Source organism: Trematosphaeria pertusa (assembly GCF_010094035.1).
Source record: "Trematosphaeria pertusa strain CBS 122368 unplaced genomic scaffold BU26scaffold_12, whole genome shotgun sequence".
NCBI classification, from domain to species: Eukaryota; Fungi; Ascomycota; class Dothideomycetes; order Pleosporales; family Trematosphaeriaceae; genus Trematosphaeria; species Trematosphaeria pertusa.
This window is the reverse complement of record NW_022987223.1, coordinates 1234628-1254928: the sequence shown is the minus strand read 5'-3', so window position 1 is coordinate 1254928 and position 20301 is coordinate 1234628. Positions and strand designations below refer to the sequence as shown.

The window sequence follows — 20301 nt, the reverse complement described above, 5'->3', positions numbered from 1 at the left end:
ACGGGAATACTGCATGTCATGTTCTGAGGTGCAATACGCTCGTCCGCCGAGCGCTTGAACACGACCACAGTCAATCTATCACGACGAATCGCGCCTCGTAGGGTGAGTCCAACCACGATCCGCATTCGTAGAGCTCAAGCTAATTCAAAATTCGTGCACATCAACTTACAGATTTATATTCCCGCCCACACCACCCACACTCCGGACACTGTCTTCCCGTCAGCCTGTCTTCTTTCCACTCCTTTTATCCTTTGCGCAAAATGATGCGCTACTTACACTATCTCACACCGCACAGGCGACCATTTTGCATGCTGTAATAGCCTGCGACCGCGCTCCGTATTCGCTGCTTTTTTGTTCGCCTGCCCACCCGTTCGGCTTTTCATCACAATAAAGCATCTTTGCGGGTGGACTTATTTACCCTCATGCAGTATTCGTACTCGTTTTCGCATCGCCGTGGGCATTTGGAGCCTGACGTCGGCGTGGGTGGGATGGAGGGTGTGGCAATGTAGGTTCCCAATTCGAGAGCGAGGATGGCGGCTAGTGGAAGGGAAAGGGGGGTTGTGATCTTCAGGGCTGCGAGTTGAGGTAGTCGCGTGTTTGCATGTGAGGAAGAGCAAACGCGTAAGAGAGACATCCCTTGGCGCAAGGAACAAGCGCATTATCGTCGAGTGAAAGCACGGCACATCAAGCAAGAGGCATGTAAGTGAAGGGGATACCTATCACTTTGATCTGGATTCGTCTTCGAGACCCCGATGCCCGAGGGCGGAACTATCAGGGTGCTTATGACAGCCGTATAGATCTATCCCATTCATTCATTCACTCACTCATCCGTCCCGCTACCGACGCAGAACCGATGGAAACCTTCCAGCAAGGCCGTTTCAATTTAGTAGGGAGCCGTTAAGCATCCGGGTGCTTGCAGAAGCTGCACTTGAGGCACTGCACATGCAGGTCAGTCTGTATTCTCTTCGTTGTCGGTCCGAAAGATTTGGGAACCTTACCTGAGAGCGACACATGGCGCCCCTACAGACCTTAATGTTTCCGTCCGGGCGCTGAAGTTGTGTTAGTTTGGATCTGTTCCACTCCTATTGGGGAGGACAGTATACGCACCCTCATGCACGCCATATACGACGTAAAGCAGCCCTTTGCACACTGGCCTTCCACATCCGCGAGCTCTGGGGCTTCCTCGTCCTCGGCGACCACTGCCGCAGGCTCAGACAGCTCATCGCGCTTCGCAGCATTATTGGGGCAAAAATCGCAATTGTGGCACTATCCGAGGTCAGTTCGTTCGTCTAGATTCCTCATCTATCCATCTGGTTAAGTAGACTGACCTTAGCCATGCCGCAGAAATGGCTCCTGCACCACGCGGGGCTCTTAGCCGCGTTCTAGATCGACTGGTTAGCGAGGGATATTACGGCTTATATGAAGGTGGGAAGGTGCACGTACGCGGACGCAGTTCATGAACGGGCCGAAACACGCACACACGCCTTGCTCCTGCGCGAGCTCTGGAGCTTCCACGCGCTTGACTGCGGGCTCAGACCCAGAGACATCCTCGCGCTTTGCAATATCTTCGTGGCAAAACCGGCACTCGTGGCACTATATCGAGTGTCAGTCCTGCGTCCACCAATGCGCTCAAGACCACTGACCTTATCCAAGCGGCAGTACCGGCTCTTGCACTTGCCCCAATTTGCCAAGGGCGGTGTCTAACACTACGTTAGCTTACCGCTGGCGCCAGCTTCTGTGCCGACGAGTTGTGATGCTTACACGGCACATCATGTACTTCCCAAAGCAGTCCGATGCACATTGGCCTTGCTCCTGCGCGAGCTCTGGAACTTCCTCGCGCTTGACGGCGGGGGCACGCTCGAAATCGCGTTGCTGAGGAGGAGTTTCCATTTCTAGTTCGGGGGCAACATATCCACCGCATCGTTGGCAATGGCCGCAACTATATGTTAAAGGGGAAGTCTCCGGGTTGCAAATCTCCTCTCGGCATTCAGCGTCCGGGCGTTTGCCATTGTACTGTAGCGCGTTAGCGAAGCTCGGGTTGTTGATACTGTGCGAGAGAAGAGGAGGTCAGCTTGGACCGGGGTCTGTACCTGGCGGCACATCTCGTAGTTTAATTCGCAGGTGTTGCAGGCCCAAGGCGGCGGGGTATCTTCATTGCGCTTGGAGACAGCGGAATGCTCCACATCGGCGGCGGCGCTCTTGCAGTAATCGCATCGGGAGCACTGCGAGCATTTGAGTTATTTTAGAACTTGGAGTGAGTGGGAGATGAGGGAACTTACTTCAGTGTTGATGCGGCAGATCGTCGCGCAGTAGTATTTCGGGTTCCCCAACTGTATGTGTGAGTCGAGTTGGTACGGCTTTGCGCTTGGAAGGGGGAGAACTAACGAGAATGCAGTTTTGGACCCTCTCCTGGCAGCGGGGGCAATTGTTGGGCGGGGGCGGGATAATGCGAGCGTCATCACGCTCAGACAGCGCCTCAAGCTGGGGCTCCATGGGGACAACTTCTTCTTCTTCTCGCTCGGGCAAGTGGCGGCCATGAGGACAGAAGTGGCACGTGTGCGAGCACTACGTATATCAACTTCAACTGCCTTGACTACTGGTGAGTGGAACATACCTCAAGGCGCCCGCACGGGTTCTTGCAATGGGCGGGTGAACCCTAATTGCTTCGGTAAGCCATGTACAGTCGATCATATGTCCAGAGACTCACTTTGCAGCCCCACCAGTCCATGTAGCAGCTATGCGGACACACCTGGTCAGAAGAATCCTCACGCTTCTCGACCTCGGCAGCATGCTCGGCGCCCGGCGGCGGCATGCCCGGCCCACACTCGCAGTATGGCATCCCATTGGGATACGTGGCACAGCACCCAGGCTTCGGACACTTGAGTTGGACCTGCCACTTATCGTTTTTGTCGCACACCATGACCGAGTAGAGGTCCTTGCTGCAAGCCATGTCGCCATAATGGCAAGGCGAGGGCGGCGAGAAGGACTGGCGCGTCTCGAGGTCTGGCACAGGAGAGTTAGCTGCGACCACAAGAAGATCATGATCCGACGCATCCGTGTCGGCGTCAACGTCTCCTAGGGCATGCAGCGTGCCTATACACGTCGGCTGCGCGGCGCCTCCACGGCGAGGCGTTCGGTACTCGCAGGTCATCGGCCACGGGCAAGTTTGCAGCCTCTTCCAACTCCCGCCTAAGCACATCTCGACGGCCCAGCGGTGGCAGCGCCGCTCACCGCTCGCGCACTTGCGCTCGGTGGTGAAGTCCTTACCTTGTGCTGGGTCGTCGACTGGGAAAGCAATGGCAGCAAGCGCGACCGGCAAGGCCGCGAGCACGGCGAGGAAGTTGAGCTTCATGTTGAAGCTGGAGTTTCGGGGTTGAGATTGGGTTTGTATGACTGGGGTGGAAGGAGAGAAGCAAGGAGAGTGGGTTGAAGTATGTAGATCGGGTGATGAGGGAGGGGGTCGAGGAGAGTGAAGAGGCCTCGCAAACGGCGAGGTGCGGGGGATTGAGGGCAGACCAAGCGGTGTATCACCGGCATGCCAACGAGAGGGGCCTCGGGAGCACTTCGCACGGGGTCTGTGAGGGCAGTCGCGCGGTCGCGGTCCACCCGCCAAGCCCCGACGCCCATCATCCCTTAGCACATGACTAATCTCCCCTTTTGTCGCTCACAAACATTGCCTAGGTACCTACCAGGCGCAGCGTCGTCGAATCGCAAGCCGAGTGCTGCATGGCAGGCATCCTCGCTCTATTTCCGCGCCTTCATTAATCTGCGGGAAAAGCGGAAGAAAGGTGACATCAGAGAACGCGGACATCTCGACGTCGGCCACTATCGCACAAAAGCTTGTTGTCACCTCATGTTTACTCGCCTTTCCACCACGAATGCTTCATTTCGAAAACAAGTCGTCGGGCTAGGGCCACGTGGAACGGTTGCTCACTGTCCAACTTTGGAGCGCGCGCACTCACCCCACTTCATATATTTAACCTTCATCTCGACTTCGTCCCGCCGCCCTCTCTCCACTGGAGAACTACATACTCCGTCTTCTGCCTCAGAATAATCCAAAGCGACACCGCCTGCGATCATTCACTCATGCAGCTCCTCCAGCTACTACCCGTCGTCACAGTCCTCGCGGCATTCGCCGCCGCCTTCCCACACCCCAACATCAACATCTTGACCGCCGGAGAACTAGAATCCGCAAACTGTAACGACTGCGCCCACTTCTTCGACCAGTGTCTCAACACATGCGGCCCAATGGACACCGCCTGCCAATCCCGTTGCAACAAAGAAACATGTCTCAACGGCCCAGCTCACTGCCACAAAGCCTGCTCCCGTCGATACTGCTTCTCTTCCACCCCCCATGACTACGCCGAGCCAGACTGCACCATCTGCGACGATTGGCAAGCGAACTGCACCTGCGAGTGCACGCACGAGGACCGGTACTGCCGCCTGGGCTGCCAGGGAATCATGTGCTTTGAAGGGCCCGCCGAATGCCGTGGAGATACCGTGTGTGGGAGGCTGAATCATTGCGATGTTGTAGGCGCGCCGCCGACGCCCCAGTTCGTGGAAGCTAGGGCTCTTTCTACGCCAACGTCGTCGACTTCGGCTCAGGCGCTAGAACCAACCGATACGCCTAACGACGACTGCGCTCCTTGCGTCCGGTATTTTGAGCAGTGTATGGATGAGTGTCCGGTTAAGAATCCACTTGGGTGTGTCAATGTGTGCAAGTTCAAGACGTGTAATGTGGTGACGGAAGATTGTCCGTCCGATTGTGTGCTTGGTTTTGGGGCTACGATGGACAGTTGCAATAAGAAGGTTAAGGTGGATGATGAAGAGACGGAGTAATGTCGAACCGTGTATATCCTGTTCACAAAGCACGGTATCCGGGAACAACAGCAATGCGAGATTTATATGAAATGCTCGTAAATTAGGTTGGGCAGATGTGAAGCGCTTGGGACCATAACGAGTCTTGATTTGCTTTGTTCTCTAAATGAACCTCCCATAAGGCCGCTTTTGACCTGATTCATGATTGACCGAGTGACGTATTGAGCCCAGTGCCCACCCATTCAAACGCCTATGTATTGTTGTTTCGTGATACATTAATGCCAGCCTGGCAATTTCCTGCCCGTCACGTCGTATGCATGCAGCCTGCAGTATGTACTTTCTGCAATGTGTGATGGCTTAACCTGCGCCATGTGCGTCCTCAGGATGGGCCCACAGTCCGTTCTTCGGTACCAGAGTCATACCCCGCATCTCCCTTGACTGGGCTCATCAGTCTACCTTGAAGAAGATGCTTCATGTCCTGCTCGCTGAAACTCTGTTGCCTCATCAACTGACCCAAGCTCAATCCGCTCGGCTTGGCCTTCTTGACCACCTCAGTCTGCCCACTACCGACGCCCGTATGCAGTGGAACTACTCCCTGGCCCGGCAATGGGAAGGGTAGAGCCGTGGAGGCTGGCGAAGCTGTCATGGTGCCGGTAATGTTCTCGTCGTGCGCCTGAGTATCCGGATCGAGCTCTGAGGAAGCCGAGGATTGTTTACGTGCCTGCTGCAGCGCGTGCGCATAGTTCGCTGAACTTGTTCGAACCAGGCCCGGCGGTCGTCGATATGCCTTCTGCGCCTCGGTGGCTCGGTCGTCGGCTTCGCCGTCCATCGTGTTGCCGCCTCCAGCGCCCATGCCTGGATACATGTTTGTGTGTGACGCTGGTAGTGGTGTAGTAGGAGCCGCTGAGTCGGTTTGTGTAGTGATGTTATGCGTGAGGGCGGCTTCGGCTTCTGAGCGCGTGTTAGGTGTGAGGCCCGAGGGCGTCGCGGGGGTTAAAGTGCCCCAGCTCGGCGGGAGGAGCGTCGGTTGCGCCTCGCCCATGGTGTGAGGTGGCGTGATGCGGTGATGTGGAGAATCGAATTTGTTGGGGAGGATCGAGATTTACGAAGGAAGGGTATGCGGCTAGGATTGAACCTGATGGATGCGAGTGTCTGTTTGTGGAGGTGCGAATGCCTGCTTTCTGATGGTTAGAAGGGGCGTGTGCATTAGCGAGCGTACCTTCTAAGAGTTCCGCAGTGTCGAAAGTGGATTCGAACAATGAAAGACTCGTATACAGGAGAAATCCGTAGTGAGCTGCCGCGATTAAGTTAGCATGTGCTTGTAGACTATTTGAAGCCTACTGGCTGGGAGGTATGATGCCATGTCTTGGCGGTGACGTCGGATCGTCCAATCCAGGGTCCAACTCGCGGGGCGAGCTAGCCTGTTTCGGGCAGCGTCCCCGTCGCTCCATCGTCGATTGCAGGAGATCTGGATGAGCCTCAATGCGCTGCAGTCATCGCTGGGGGTTGTACGGGCTGAGGTGATGATAGCCGTTCAAAGGAATGTTGTCATCGCGATGGAGTTCTGGTCGAGCGGTTACAATAGTTATACTATACGACGGAGAGGATGCGTGCAGGGGATGTGGTTCAAAAGGAGAAGGGACTAGGAGTACTGTAGAGACTCGGGCAATTGAAAGATAGCGTAGCAAGGACAAAAGGTTAGTCAAATGCCGGTGCAGAAACCCCTATCCAAGCGGAGAGGCGGGTACGTTTACGGAAGGGGGCAAGTTTTACAAAGCAACTCCCAATAAAACTAGAACATCCAAAGAATATCGCGCTGTCACGTTTCCGCGATATCGTACCTGAGCAAGGATCCTACCGTCATCGACCCCTTTCGAACGCTATATGACGCAGTTCGCGTGACTGAGCTGTTCACTCCACCTCAGCTTTGGGAAACAAGCGCCCTTTGCCCGATAGTGTTCGCAGTAGCGGTGTCACTGAAAGCTTGGCGCGGTCGGACCCTTTAGCCATCCTATACGAAAAGGACGTGAGACCAGGATGGTCGATCGGAGGGGCGTCATAGCCGCGACGGTCGGTGGGATTTAACGCTCGTCCTAGCGCGCCGTCAGCGGTCGCCTGCGTGATAATCTGAGGCGAGCTGGAATGATCGCAGCCCTCGAAGCTACTACCATATCCGAGTTACACAGAGGCATCTTTGACCAATTGTGTCTGCTACGGAGACTGTCGAGGTTTCACATACTTGTCGGCTACCGATATGCAAGTTCAAAGGTCTGGAGGAGAGGCGAGATTCCGCTCTGGTTAATGATAGTGATTGAGTGACGCAATATATCAAGGTGCCTGCAGCGACGGGCCCCATACGTTGGCAGCCCAGGTACGCAATGCGCTGGGCCTATAGCTAACGAGAATTGCGAGAAGACAGCGGTAGGATTACGGAAAGTCTAAGGGATGAAAAGGGTCCAGTAGCCGTAGGAAATGGTGAAGAAGAAAGGAAGTTTAGAATGGCTCAGGAGGCCGAGTCCGGTACACTAGTGCAGCGTTATGCTCGATTAAGCTAGACCGTGGGACTTGTATCACGCTGAACGTTATGTGGTAGGATATATCTCAGTACCGCCATCCTCGGCATCAAAAAAGAAGCAAACGCGAATGCGTGGCTGGCACGACGTGGGATGATCGCCGGAAGGACCGGTGAAAAATCCTCGAATGCAAGCGATGGTGGCACAACGGCAACCTGATACTCTCAATTCCTGGATAGGGTGACCTTTGACCGAAACGACGGGGGCGAGGCCGAATCACGAGCACTACAGCGAAGACGCCAATGGGAAGAAAGAGCTTATGCCAACGCAGTGCTGGGCTGATGCGAGCGTCAGATCGTGGTTTGCACAAAAGGTCCTTTTAGTTCCCTCTGCGATAATAGTAGGAATGCTATCACGGCCGCTGCAAACCAAGGTGTAGCACGGTGGGGACGGGGATGGCGGATGAAATTGCTATCCAGGGATTGTGCGTGCAAGACCCGCAACGAAGGTGGCATTATAAAAAGGGGGAAGAGTAGAACATATAGGCAAGCAGGCGACCCGCCATAAAATGTCGAGGACGTAATGGGAGTCAAAGGAACAAGAAAGGATAACGAGCGAAATCCACCCAGTGGAACCAAAGCGCTGTGTCAATCCCCCAACTCCCGCCTAATCGCCAACGCCCTCTCTCTGCTTCAGGAGCTGCAGAGCTACCTTCTCCGGCCTTCCTCACCTTCAACCCATAGTTTATTTTTATATGAGACCGAACATTATCGAGCCCGGATAGACCTCAATATATTGCAACTTCCCAGAGGTGGCGACAGCATCGATACGGGTTATGGTTGCCCACTGAGTAACACGGTGAGAAGTCGAAATTTGGTGGTTCTCCAGCAACTTCTTAAGTTGAAGAATATAAATGTGAACAAGGCCTACTGGCCGGGGGGGGAGGGGGGGGAATGGCATTACACATTGCAGCGATCTATGGAAGGGTCGAAATAGCATCTTCTCCAACACGAGAACATCGACGTAAACACGCGTACCGCCCTATATCTGTGGCTCAGTGAGGAGGGAACCAAGACCGTGACCGATTTCGCCCGCCGCGAAGGCCACACCGAAACCGTCAATCTCCTCCTAGTCCATGAAGCCAAAACAAGTACCCCTCTATCCAAAAACCATGAATCCATACTTTCTCCTTTTTGAGTGTATTCAGTCTATCGATTATCACGTCTCTTTATAACCGCTTCCTACTTTTCGCATCGCCATTGCCTGACAGTCGCACGCGCATCATTAGCACAGCCTAATCATAGGAAATGAGTAATACTCCCTATGCCAGCTTCTAGCAACTCTTCCTCTTGTACTAGGGAATCCTCTGGAACTAATGGCTCGCCGTACATCTGACTATACGTGCCATTGTACGCACCTACGAAGACGGCTAGGTTGGCTATTACGTGCGTGGTTATTTTCGGGGAATTCCACGCCATGAGAGGCTCCCCTCAACACCGCGCTCGCGCACTACCCCTCACGTGAAACTCCATCTCCACCTCTACTCCGGCGGGACAGCCCCTCTCCAGCCCTCGTAACATCGGCTCCAGCACGCCACACCTCCCTTCCTCCCCGCTATCAATCCTCTCCATCCTCGTCGCATTCCCACCCCCAATAAACATCCTCTCACCCTCCAGGCCCCTATCCTCCCACCGTGGCGCTCCCTCTGCCCTCCCAACATTCGGATCCAAATGCCTCACAAAACTTGCCCAGTACGCCCTCACAAGACTCACAATCCCCTCATTCGTCTTCCCGGGCAAGTACGACTTGGGCGGATTCCCATCCGTATTATTAGGCCCCCAAACCGCATACAACTCAATCGTATGATACGCACCAAACCCCTGCGCTTCCAGCCCCGGATCCTTGACTCCGTATCGATACGTCCACGTCCTGCCTCCGTCCTTGGCGATGAGCGACTGGTAAAAGTTGTCGACGCAGTGGGCGCGGAAGTCGCCGATTGCGTTGCTGGCCTGGCGCCACAGCTTGCCGCTGTTCGGAAATTCAGGGCCGCTCTGGTTCAGCACGTACATCTGATCCAGTACCTGCAGCGATTGGTTCGATAGGGAAGAACACTGGTTCAGCAGAAAGGCATGGTAATCTCCCAGCGTGGCGACCGTCTGCGGCGCATTCTTGGTGCCCTCGTCAACAGTACTTCCAAAGATTGTCGGCACTTTGAGATAATCGCCCTTCTCGAAGGCTTCCATGGTTGTCTGAGGAATGAGGTCGTCGTCGAGATGCGGATTGAACCAGCAGCTTGTGGTCTGCAGCTTTGTCGCGTTCAGGCTCCTCAGGCAAGCTAGCGAGGAGGTGTGGTTGGAAGTGGGGGAGCAGCCTGTCGCGTTGAGAAGGCAGTTGTACTGTTCCTGGCCTTCGGAGAGAGTTCGAAGGGTGGGTTCAGATGCGGATTCGGCGATGGCGCCCACGAAAAGTCCTGCTCCCTTCATCTTTGGGGACGTCAGGAGCAGGACAATGGAGGTTGCACCAGCCGAGTCGCCATCAAGAACGACATGATCGGGGTCACCACCAAACTATCAGAAGACCCATTAGCATTACTGCATCTCGGATGTATAAACCCCAGTGCTTACCTTCTCAATATAATCCCTCACCCACTCCAACGCCTTAATCTGATCTTGGATTCCATTATTCAGACTGCCCTCCTCCATGACCTCTTTTGCCTGTAAAAAACCATACGGGCCAACTCTATAGTTGATCGACACCACGACCATGTTACCTTCCCTCGCGAGGTCACTAGCATTGTAATTCGCATTCGAATTACTGCCAAACCCGCCACCCTGGATGAAGAACATAACCGGCAACTTTCCCCCCTCCTGCGCCCCGCTCGGTGCAAAAACGTTCAGAAATAGGCAATCCTCGCCTGGTGTAAACCGCGGATTCGGCTTCATGCTCCAATCCTCCGGATTCTTCGCGAGGCAGATATTGCCAAACTGCCCATCCACATCAGCACGCCATGCTCCCAGCCAGCCCCCACACCTCCTTGCTTTTTGCATATGAGATTGGGAACGTACCTTCGTAGCATCCAGCACTCCCTCCGTCGGAAGCGGATCCTGCGGCGCCGCAAAACGCAGCTCGCCCAGCGGAGGGGCCGCATATCTCATCCCAAGCCATTGCGTAGTGCCATCACCCACATCCAGGCCGCGGTAGGTCGAGTATCCAAGGTCAACGATTGGATCCAATGCGAATGATAGAGGAGTGAGTGTAATAGTAATGGCTGCCCGTAGGAGAACATCGGACTTCATCCTGCCGGTTCGTCAATTCGAACTGCTTTAGAAGGTGGAAAGGAAAAAGAAGTCGTCAGAGGCGAGCAGAGTGTCCAGAGCATAATGGTTCAAATACTATCGTGATGTTTGGAAGCACACGATTGAAGCCACCCGAAAGAGGAAGTGCGGAGAAAGACATAACCGAACCTGCATGCCCATGAATTAGCCGGTTGAGTATAGATTGACGGGATGAAGCATGTCCGAGCGATCCATACTGCTTATAGCGCATCGTTAATCTGATGATCCAAGGTCCTGGAGAACCGTGCCTCGAGGTACGCCTCGACCTAGCGCTGAATTTGAGCAATCACATACGCAGGCCACGAAAGGACCCGGGATATTCTGGTAGCATCATATCCCATTGCAGCAATTATCCCAAAATAGCAAGACTTTTTCTCGATTCCCATCCGACGTAGTCGAGAACGTCTGGATGACCCATCACATAACCCACCCCAATGGCCTCATCCTGAAAAAGATCCAGGTCGGACCCCAATTCGTCACCGAATCCCGTCCAGAAGGAACACCCTCTTTAAGCCAGAACAAACAGAAAAGAAAGATTAGAGTACATTGACCGCAAGACGCGGGGGGAAAGGGTATTCAAACATTAGGTGGTCGAGGCGACCTAGAGCTGAGCTTTTGTAGCGTCGACGCACAGCTCTACTTGGTGGAAAGGACAGGAATATTAAAGTTTCGAGGAAAGGAAACTCTGGTGGAAAATCTCCTCAAACCGACCATGGCGGCAGAGAGGCGGAAAGACATGATATCCGCTAGACGAGAAAGATAAAAAACAAACCCTAGTAGGACCGAAGGCGTAAGATGTCGTTAAATGATAAGAAAACGAACCATACAGGATGACAGATTTTACTCTGCCATTGAGCTGATTGGCGTGCCGGCTCTGCTCTCGTCGACGAGGTCGCTGAGCCGCATTTTCTTATGCTTGGGTCCTTCGCCTTCCAGCTCTTCAAGCCGCCTTTTGAGATCGGCCTCTCGCTGCTTGACCTCTTCAAGCTCTACCCTCAGCCGCGACTCTGTTTCTCGTGCGGCTTGCTCGCTGCTCTCAAGCTCCCCTACGCGCCCTCGGAAGAGATCGTTGATAACCTCTAGCTCGGATACCCGCGTCTTAAGTGCAGTATTCTGGGCCGCTAGCGTGTCGTAAGGAAGCGGCGGTTCGAGATGTGAGCCGTTAACCGAGGAGGCCGCGCTGGGGGAGGGTTGACGGAGAGCGAAGTTAGGCAACGATGGGGAGTGGAATTCGCCATGTAGAGCACTTTCGAACATGTGCTGGGGCGCGATGTTGGAGGGGTGGGAGAGGCCTGGGGTGCCGGTGCGCGAGATTGGCGACTGGGACCGGTCAGAGAGACCAGATGAGATCTTCCCGGATGCTCGTCGATGTTGAGCAAGCCCTAGCGATCCGTCGGCGTCGGGGTGGGCAGCGGGGAGGCCGTTCGCGTCGGCGGCCTGCGGAGGGGTTAGACATTGCAACGAGGTTGCATGGGAGCTTTCACGGTACCTTCTTGCGACCGCCAGGCGCGCCGGTCTTGACGCGGTTGCGGCTCTTGATGACATCGGTCTTGAGGGAGATGGGCCGCGGCCGACCGTGCAGCTTCAGGAAGAGGCCGCAGGCATTGCACAAGACGGAGCCAGACTCGTCGCGTCGCCAGAGCGGAGTGGTGCTCGTGGTGCAGTTCTGGCAGACAGGCTGCGGAGGTCAGTGACGGCGTGCGGGAGGTGCTATCGATTGGCGATATGCGATAAGGATAAGAGCAGAAAAGTCGGCGGCGGGCCAGCGGGGCGCCAGTGCGACCTCAGCACGCAAACAGAGAGTCTCTTACCGGCGAGTTGGCCTGTCCGCCAGACGTTGCGGGCGCGGCGGTTGCGTAAGTCATGCTGTGGCCATTGGAGGGTTTGCTGGAGACGTGTCAGTGGTGAGGAGACGAAAAGTGAGAGTGCGCATGTGCCAAGACCCGATAAGGCCAGGGCGGGCAGGCGCTACGGGCGGGCGCAGCTGCCCGATGCGCAACACAGCGACTTCGCCAGTTCGCGCGCCCGGCTGCGTGTGATGGAGACGCACCTGGGCGGCGGCGACGCCCGCTTCGGGGGCATGCCTCTGGAGGAATTATCATTACTGGCGGTGCGGTCCTTGTGCGCTACGGAGGCGAGCGTCGACAGCGCGGGCAGCTGGATGGAGGCATGGCTGCCGTGGCGCTGCTGCGGGAACGAGGAGGCTACGCTGGAGGTCGACGACGGCCGTGATATCTCGTGGCCGATGGACGGCAGCGAGGGCTTGCTGTCGAGCGTGGACGCCGTTTTGAACGAGGGCAGGTCGAACGCCTGCAGGATCGACGGTCTGCGGAACGATTCGGAGGCCTGTGGCCGCGGCAGGATGGAGGTAGCCAGTGCGGAAGCCGTGGTGTATTAGGATGGAGAAACGCGGTGCGTCTCTCGCAGCGGATGCACGAAGGCGCTGGAATTCGGCGAAGTGCTAATCTGCAGACGCCGGGGAGCTATGGACAGCAAAGTAAACACAGAAACACGGGCGAGCGGGCAATGAGCGACTGGTATTAAGAGAGCGTGCGTAAAGAGCGACGTGGTGCAAAAGCGAGCAGTTCAAAAGAGCGTGGAGAGCGTGGAGATGTCGAGGGCAGCGGCAAGGCACAGCAAAGACGAGGGACCAGGTACATTTCTTCGCGTTCGCGGATAAGCTTAAGGGGTCAAAGCCCAAGCCCGTATGCTAGGGGTGTCGATAGTACTATCGCGCGCGACACCAAGCTTAATTGGAGCTAATTTGGTTTTGGTGACCTGCATGACCTCAAAAGGCCGTCGCCGCGCCCTCCAGTCTCCTTGCAGAGCCTCCGTTTTACCTTTGTCGTGCAGGCCTCGCCGCAACTGCGAGCCCGTTGCACCCAGCTGCCACCCGCAATTGAAACACAGCCATCGCCCGCCAACGGCCCAGCTGAGCGCCGCGAAGCAGGGCTGAGCGTGGTTCATCCTCACCATGAGACAGGTTCCCGTTCTGGCCAGTGCTATCTCCGGAGGCGCGTAGGCACAGAGCCTCTGGCGCTTATCCGAGTGATGCTCAGGGGAACGGCAAACAAATCTACGCGCTAACCCCACCTCGGGCAACGGCCTAACATTCCGCCCACCTGACCGTCCCGTGCTCGTGCAGGCGTCGGCCAATCAGCGTCGCCTCCACCGCAATCTGGGAGCGTCGCGGAGAAATATATAGCACAATATGGAGCCGCTGCGGTTGCGCAACCCGTGCGGAGACCTCTTTGAAGCGTTTCATCCTGCCACTCGCTCGTTGGGAGTTGATAAATTTATCTACCGCGCACAGCACTACCCACCGCTTCCTCACAGGGAGCATTGCCGTAAGATTGAACGTGGCAATCAATAAACACCAGCCAGGATCACGGGATCCGACTCGTGCTGACCCCTGCGGCTCTGCGTGCTGTGCCTCCTATCTTCCGAAGGAGAACCAACCAGACTTCTTTGCTGGCTTGGCCTCTTCCACCTTCTCCCCGTCCACCTGCATCTTCTCGGGCTCTGTCTCCTTGGTCTTGCTCATGCGCCCAGGATACTCGACGTAGTTCCAGGCCACGTCTAAGAAAAGCGGCTTCACTGGAACGGCCTTCAGCTTCGGGGGCCAAGTTACCAGGTTCTCGAGATCCACGGTCCCCGCTGCCGGATACTCATTGAGCCTCTCAACCACAGGCGCTGCGTTAGTCAACCGTGCTTTCGCTGCCATGTCTGAATTAGAGAACATCTGTGACAGCGCTACGAGACCGCGATAGTGAGAAGTGAGATGCTCCAGGTTCTGCTTAAGCGTCTGCGCCTGATCTTCAGAGACCACCAGCTTTGGCGCATCCGTCGGCGACGCGGAGGGCTTTGGCGATGACGCAGCCTGGGAGGAGAGCGATAGAGCTCGGTTGCAGAGCGCGAGGGCTTGTTTGGGCGCAGAAAGAAAAGCATGCGAGTGCGAGACGTTCAGGCACTTCAATGCTTGAAAATATGCCCGTTGGCCGTCCAGCTCAGCGACGAACTGAGCATCCCGCACTGCACCTCTCAAGACCTTGATGGAGTCGATGCTCTGAAGGATCGCATCGTATAATGCAACGCGCTCCCTTAGCCGTGCAAGTTTGCGCCCGGTTGGTTCTTCTCGCTCCACCCATGCTTTCCCGTCTTTACGCGGCCGCCGTGGTTTCTGCGGAGCATGCGGGGAGAATGCCAGGTCGTCGTCTGAGCCTATGAGTACCCTATTTCTGCCAACTCGCCATGCAATGAGGTCGTAGTTCACCGCAAGGCTTGTCACGCGGAGGTCTTGCATTCGTGCGTCTCCCTCGTCGACTCCTTCTTTTTCCAACTCTTCGATCGCTCTCCTCGTTGCATCAGCAGCATCTTGGCTTGCAATGAGGACGTCGTCATATGCATTAGCTGAGTCCTTTGGTGACGTTGAGGACTTGAGTGATTCGGTCAACTTGGACGAAGCAGTTTCCACGGAGATCAGAGCCTGTCCAATGGCAGCATCTACTATGTTCGCTGTTCTACCACGCCAGGTGATCTTGGAGCCTACATCCTCGTCAGAAAAGAGTCGTAATTGCAGCATAGAGGAACAGACTTGAAGGAGTTGCTTCTTCTTCCTGCAATGCTGCAGGGTCAAGCTTCTCTACGGCCTGGACTAATTCGATATCATCTCTAGGGAAGAACTTCTTCGAAACGGCCGGGACTCCCACGGTCCGCGGAATGCGGTGCTGGTAGGCGGCATATCGAATGCTCGGGTCGGTCGTTCCTGCCAGTACCTCTTTGAACAGGTCCTTCTTTGTCGATTTAAGAAGGGAGCTGTAGATCACCCTAGCTGTCGAGTACTTGGTCAAGCACGGTATCCATCGCTTCGTTGACGCATCGTTTGATTTAGTGCCTTCCGCCTGCTTCTCGAATTCCTCTGCTCCTGCCAACGCACATGCGTATCCCCTTGCTTCCAATATATCCATGTCGGTGGCCGCGCTCGCGGACTGATCCGAAAGGAGCCGGACCACGTCCTTTGCGCATTCGACTGCTTTATGCAATCGCGAGTGGATATGCTGTCGGGTAGAGCCAGTGATGCTCTTATCGGCATTGTCCTCGGAATGAGAGGCTTTCATGGACATGGCATGCGCCCATGCGCGCTCGGATGTGAGGAGAAGGAGATGGAGGAACCTAGCCCGATTAGCAAACCACGTCTTCAGCGGTGTCAGTTGGCGTACTCGATATTCTGCCCGATCTCCTCGGCCGTCACCGGCGCCTTTGCTGCGTATTTCGCATTTTTGGCGGTTGCTCGCCCTAGCTTCTTCCGCACGATTCGCAGCCGCCGCGAAAGCTGCGCCCGGTATGTACGGTAGTCGCCTACTAGGAAGGCCGTCTCCCGGTGGCCGACTATGAATTTGGTGATGTCCATGGCGGCGGCGACGGCGGTGCTGGAACTCTGCCGGGACTCCTCCTCGGTGGGCTGGAGGGGTCCACCAATCGTGCCGACGCGATTTGCGCTAAACTTGATTAGTACATCTCGTGATCCCCAGAAAAATAGCAAAGACAGTTCCATCCCAACTACCTGGGTATCCAACACCTCCACACCTGTGGCTCGCAACTGTACAATATTTTCCTTTTCTTTGCGCTTCTGTATTTACGGAGTTTCCTGGGTTCACCAATCGCTCCCTTCGGCCGTCGCGCGCACTAGGAGGCATGCAAAGCTGTAAGCTCCGCTCTCGAACACTGAGCTCCCTGTCGCCATCTCGGCTTACAGTCCCAGCTCGCAGGTTCAGTTCTAGTACTCGGTAATTTGTGGCGGCATCTGTTGCGCTCCTGACGCGGCGGGTGATGCTGGAGCGGGCCTCGACATGCCTCGAAACCGGCAGACGCCAGCTCTTCCGAGCCACCAAGCGATGCCTGCGCAGTCGCCGAAGGCTACATTCCTCCTTTTGGCACCACGGTGCAAGCAACCTGAACCTACCCATCTGGTGGGCATCTTCCACGATATCAGACCACGCCAATGGTGACGTCGAAAACCTGGAGCGGACCAAGACCGCCGCCACCGCTAGATACCACGATGGCCCATTCCTAGAATTTTTATACCCAGAGAAGACGCTCGCACTCATTCGGCGACTGTCTACATACGGTTCTGACTCGGTGGTAGTACGGCGGAGGCAGATGAACGGGTCCCGCATCCGACAGTTTTCCACCTCCCGGTGGCAGCCCACGGAAGACGAAGCAGTGGCGGACTCGGAGGCTCTCCAGGCCAAGGAAGAGATGGAGGAGTTGCTTCTCACGACAAGCGCGGACAATGCTCTGCAGCACCTTCTTAGCACGGAACAACGTGGCAAGCAGGAGTTGGCGTGGCAGCTCTACCTGGCGATTCCGGAGCGCAGCCGATCTACGGAATTGCAAAATGACCTCCTCGAGTATCTTGCAGTCCAAGACAGATCAAAGGCCGCAGGCCGCGCGCTCCGGGTATTTGATGCGGTACTGCGCGAACAGCGCCGGGCTTCCTCATACCGGATAGCAATATCCGCGTATGTGGCCCTAAAGATGGTGGGACCAGCCATCCAGCTCTACGAAGAAGCCGCGGCGCATCCTGGCATTGATACGCTCCGCGTTGGCATAGATTCCGTACTCCAGCGGACCGTGCAAGACGATCAATGGGACCTTAGTTTGCGTATCTTCAGGACCTTCCTCAACCAAGCCGCTCGTCTCAAAATTCCTGTCCGTACGTGGAATCGTCGACAATACAGGAAGAATTTCGCGACTGTCTGGGGTAAGGTCTCGCAGCTGCCCGATCTTGTCGACCATTGGCAGTCTTTGCTTGACCATGTTCGACAGTTCCAGCACGAACTCAAATCTACAGATAAGAACAGAGAGGCTCTAAGTCTCTTTGTTGTCGGATTAGTACCCGAGGTCATGAACCAGGTCATACATGTTCCGAACCCGGACGAGGATCTTATCTGGGACTTCTTCATCCAGCTTTTTCGCGACCTTCGCTCCCTCGAACTCCCAACTACGCCGCTCTATGAGTACATTATACCCGCAATATTAGACACTCCGCGGTATCGACATTACACCAACCAGCGCAAAATCGTCCTTGAATTGTATCGAGACTATCAGCAACAAAGTTTGCAAAATTCGGGACAGCGGCCATCGCGATATCTGATTAGCAGACTGATTGTACAGCACGGAGAAAAGGATAGTATGATTCGCGTCGATGATATGGTCAAGGACTTGAGAACGTTCCATCCCACGGACCCCTTTACACCGCAAAGCCTGTCATACCTCATTCGCTGTCATGCCAAGCATGGAGATATCGATCATGTCCACGAATATTTCAACGAGCTTTTGTCAAGATACCGACAATGCGTGGATCTGAAGATTCTCTCATCGCTCCCATACGCCTATGCCCGTCGTGTCGATGTTCCGGGTGCTATGCAGCAGTTCAATCGTATCAAGGAAGAATTCGGATTGGTGCCGGATATTGCCTGTTGGAATGCTCTGCTTCTTGCTTATACTCGAGCGGAGGATCTGGACGGCGCCCTTGAATGCTTCAACAATTGCCTGGAATCCGGCATGCAGCCCGACCTCTACACCTTTGGGCCCATGCTTGATTTGTGCGCTGAGAGGGGCGACATCGAAGCATTTGAGGCTCTATACTCCAGAGCCAAGCAGCTCAATGTACCCGTCGAGACGGATCGCCGAGCAAGATCAGGATATGTCCAGGCGTTCTTGAACGCAGACGATCCCGAAGGAGCTGAAGCAATCGCGCACGGTATGCTTCAGAGCTGGCGCTCTGGAACGCTTCAAGGGAATTCACTCACGCACACCTGGAATATCCTCGTCTCGTATTACGCTGTTCTGGGAGACCTCGCCAACAGTCGACGAATCTATAAGCAGATGATCGATTACAAGATTCCGCTTGACTCTTGGACGTACTCCGGCCTGATGCGCGCTTTGGTCGAGTCTAAGCAGACGAACGCGGCATACAAGATACTGCGGACGACGATGCCAATGAATAACGTGCGCGTCCATGCTTTCCACTACGCGCTCGTCATCTCCGGATTCATCCACGAGCATCAATACGATCATGCCAGGCGTGCGTACAAGCGAATGGAGGAGCGAGAAGTTCCGCAAACTGAGAGTTCTCGCCAAGCTTCACTGCTGGCTATAGGTGTTACGGAGCTTGAAGAGCTCAGAAAAGGAAAGGATAAGGACCCCCGCGCGCGTCTGGTAGCTGTGGAAGAGAAGTTAAGAGAAAGTATACTGGCCGATTACGGAAGCGAAAGAGCGCACGATCAGCCCAGCCACAAGAGATATATAGACTTTCCCGAGCTCAGCAACATACCTCAGGGGTATTTTGCCCTTGTAATAATGCTGTACACAACCCGAGGAGCGTACGATATCTGCAAGCAGCTATTCGAAGCAGCCATGAATGCCAAATCCGGCAGTGAGAATTACGAAGCCCCAATCGCCCTTCTTACCGCCATCATGGACGCGCACCTCAAAGCCAAAGAATACGACGAGGTAGAAAAGTGCTGGGAGCTCGCCCGGACGGAAGCGGGCAAACTCGTCAAGACCTTCCAACAAGCCATGCATCCACAACCGCCTACCCCGGAATTCGACTCCATCACTGACCCCGCCATCTGGGAAGCGTTCCAGGCCTCACGCACCGCCGTCAGCCGCCGACAAATTCTCTGGCGCGCTACCCGCATCTACATCCGCAGCCTGCTCGCGCAACAAGACCAGAAATGCCTCCAGCGAGCCCAGCGCACTATCCGCAACCTCCTCACTCACGGCTTCATCGTGGACAACCTCACCTGGAACGAGTTCATCCAGCACCTTGCGCTCCGCGGGCGCATCATCGACGCCTTCTCTGCGTGCGAAATGTACCTCATGCCGCGCTTCCCCGGCTGGGCTCAGCTAAACCCGTATTACATCCGGCACGACCGGCCGGGGTACTTCTGGATGGAGCTCCGTCACTACGACGTCAAGCGCACGAGCGTGCTGCCTAGGTATAAGACACTGGTTGTGCTCGGGGCAGCATATGCGCAGATCAAAAGAGATGAGCAGAATGGGTTGGGGTATAATGCGGACATGGGGGGCTGGACGAGAGAGGTGCTGGAGCAAATTGCCCCGTTAACGATTAGGGCGATTGAAACAATGCCCAGGACGGGTGACGCATTGCAGGAGAGATATTTGCAGGATGCGTAGTCCCTCTGGGGCGCATCTCATGTACATATGTGTAACGTTTTGTTGGTACGTGTACCGATATGTATATATAGATTCTGTTTGTTGTACAGTATGATGAAGGCGAAGTATATAGAACACGACCAGGACATCACTTGTGTCACGAAATACACTTCCCTTTGCCACATGTCTTTAAGCTATCTATTGTGGTGCATGGCTAGTATTGACTGTAGTATCTCATCTAGGTTAGGCGTTTAGTGTTCTACTAAGTAGCGCGAGAGCGGACTGCCCTCTAAAACATTCGGATCATGCTACATCAAATACAGTACGTTTTCGAAAAAAAAAAAAAAGATCACAAGAATTCCCACGTGCAAGAAAGCTGGGCCAAACGAATACATTAGTGAGACCAAACCCAAGGATTTTTTACCATTATATGAGAAAGCTATGTACAAGTC

General features: G+C 55.1%; 11 protein-coding genes across 11 annotated transcripts; 3 read left to right on the top strand and 8 right to left on the bottom strand.

Moving 5' to 3' along the window:
- Window positions 1–102: 102 nt before the first annotated feature.
- BU26DRAFT_522137 (uncharacterized protein) lies at window positions 103–815 on the bottom strand. The gene has a single exon (XM_033829709.1). It carries the CDS (start codon window positions 632–634, stop codon window positions 383–385), a length of 252 nt encoding a protein of 83 aa, XP_033680755.1. The 5' UTR covers window positions 635–815; the 3' UTR covers window positions 103–382.
- Window positions 765–1367, bottom strand: BU26DRAFT_522135 (uncharacterized protein). The gene is made up of 4 exons (XM_033829708.1): window positions 1329–1367; window positions 1108–1266; window positions 999–1049; window positions 765–936 (listed from the first exon to the last, which is right to left on the bottom strand). The coding sequence occupies exons 1-4, from the start codon at window positions 1335–1337 to the stop codon at window positions 898–900; spliced, it is 258 nt and encodes an 85-aa protein (XP_033680754.1). The 5' UTR covers window positions 1338–1367; the 3' UTR covers window positions 765–897.
- Window positions 1015–2191, bottom strand: BU26DRAFT_75171 (uncharacterized protein). The gene is made up of 5 exons (XM_033836304.1): window positions 2091–2191; window positions 1762–2013; window positions 1644–1700; window positions 1329–1593; window positions 1015–1266 (listed from the first exon to the last, which is right to left on the bottom strand). Exons 1-4 carry the CDS (start codon window positions 2100–2102, stop codon window positions 1396–1398), a joined length of 519 nt encoding a protein of 172 aa, XP_033680753.1. The 5' UTR covers window positions 2103–2191; the 3' UTR covers window positions 1015–1266; window positions 1329–1395.
- On the bottom strand, window positions 2192–3719 carry BU26DRAFT_75133 (uncharacterized protein). The gene is made up of 3 exons (XM_033836303.1): window positions 2708–3719; window positions 2615–2656; window positions 2192–2565 (listed from the first exon to the last, which is right to left on the bottom strand). The coding sequence occupies exons 1-3, from the start codon at window positions 3350–3352 to the stop codon at window positions 2281–2283; spliced, it is 972 nt and encodes a 323-aa protein (XP_033680752.1). The 5' UTR covers window positions 3353–3719; the 3' UTR covers window positions 2192–2280.
- On the top strand, window positions 3720–5018 carry BU26DRAFT_74726 (uncharacterized protein). The gene has a single exon (XM_033836302.1). It carries the CDS (start codon window positions 4087–4089, stop codon window positions 4837–4839), a length of 753 nt encoding a protein of 250 aa, XP_033680751.1. The 5' UTR covers window positions 3720–4086; the 3' UTR covers window positions 4840–5018.
- Window positions 4912–5995, bottom strand: BU26DRAFT_522132 (uncharacterized protein). Its single transcript, XM_033829707.1, has one exon. It carries the CDS (start codon window positions 5858–5860, stop codon window positions 5198–5200), a length of 663 nt encoding a protein of 220 aa, XP_033680750.1. The 5' UTR covers window positions 5861–5995; the 3' UTR covers window positions 4912–5197.
- Window positions 5996–6939: 944 nt separating this feature from the next.
- On the top strand, window positions 6940–7279 carry BU26DRAFT_522131 (uncharacterized protein; the record flags this gene model as incomplete). Its single annotated transcript, XM_033829706.1, has 1 exon — window positions 6940–7279. A coding segment is annotated over exon 1 (173 nt), but the record flags the coding sequence as incomplete, so codon positions are not given.
- Window positions 7280–8690: 1411 nt separating this feature from the next.
- Window positions 8691–10757, bottom strand: BU26DRAFT_74676 (lipase 1). Its single transcript, XM_033836301.1, has 3 exons — window positions 10397–10757; window positions 9956–10315; window positions 8691–9898 (listed from the first exon to the last, which is right to left on the bottom strand). The coding sequence occupies exons 1-3, from the start codon at window positions 10625–10627 to the stop codon at window positions 8822–8824; spliced, it is 1668 nt and encodes a 555-aa protein (XP_033680748.1). The 5' UTR covers window positions 10628–10757; the 3' UTR covers window positions 8691–8821.
- A 526-nt stretch (window positions 10758–11283) lies between these two features.
- BU26DRAFT_74674 (uncharacterized protein) lies at window positions 11284–13048 on the bottom strand. Its single transcript, XM_033836300.1, has 4 exons — window positions 12717–13048; window positions 12478–12553; window positions 12156–12344; window positions 11284–12103 (listed from the first exon to the last, which is right to left on the bottom strand). The coding sequence occupies exons 1-4, from the start codon at window positions 12746–12748 to the stop codon at window positions 11507–11509; spliced, it is 894 nt and encodes a 297-aa protein (XP_033680747.1). The 5' UTR covers window positions 12749–13048; the 3' UTR covers window positions 11284–11506.
- Window positions 13049–14102: 1054 nt separating this feature from the next.
- Window positions 14103–16076, bottom strand: BU26DRAFT_432920 (uncharacterized protein; the record flags this gene model as incomplete). Its single annotated transcript, XM_033824004.1, has 3 exons — window positions 14103–15211; window positions 15261–15838; window positions 15886–16076. The coding sequence occupies 3 exons, from the start codon at window positions 16074–16076 to the stop codon at window positions 14103–14105; spliced, it is 1878 nt and encodes a 625-aa protein (XP_033680746.1).
- Window positions 16077–16238: 162 nt separating this feature from the next.
- BU26DRAFT_462739 (uncharacterized protein) lies at window positions 16239–20011 on the top strand. The gene is made up of 2 exons (XM_033825102.1): window positions 16239–16370; window positions 16428–20011. Exon 2 carries the CDS (start codon window positions 16496–16498, stop codon window positions 19868–19870), a length of 3375 nt encoding a protein of 1124 aa, XP_033680745.1. The 5' UTR covers window positions 16239–16370; window positions 16428–16495; the 3' UTR covers window positions 19871–20011.
- The last annotated feature ends 290 nt before the right edge of the window (window positions 20012–20301 follow it).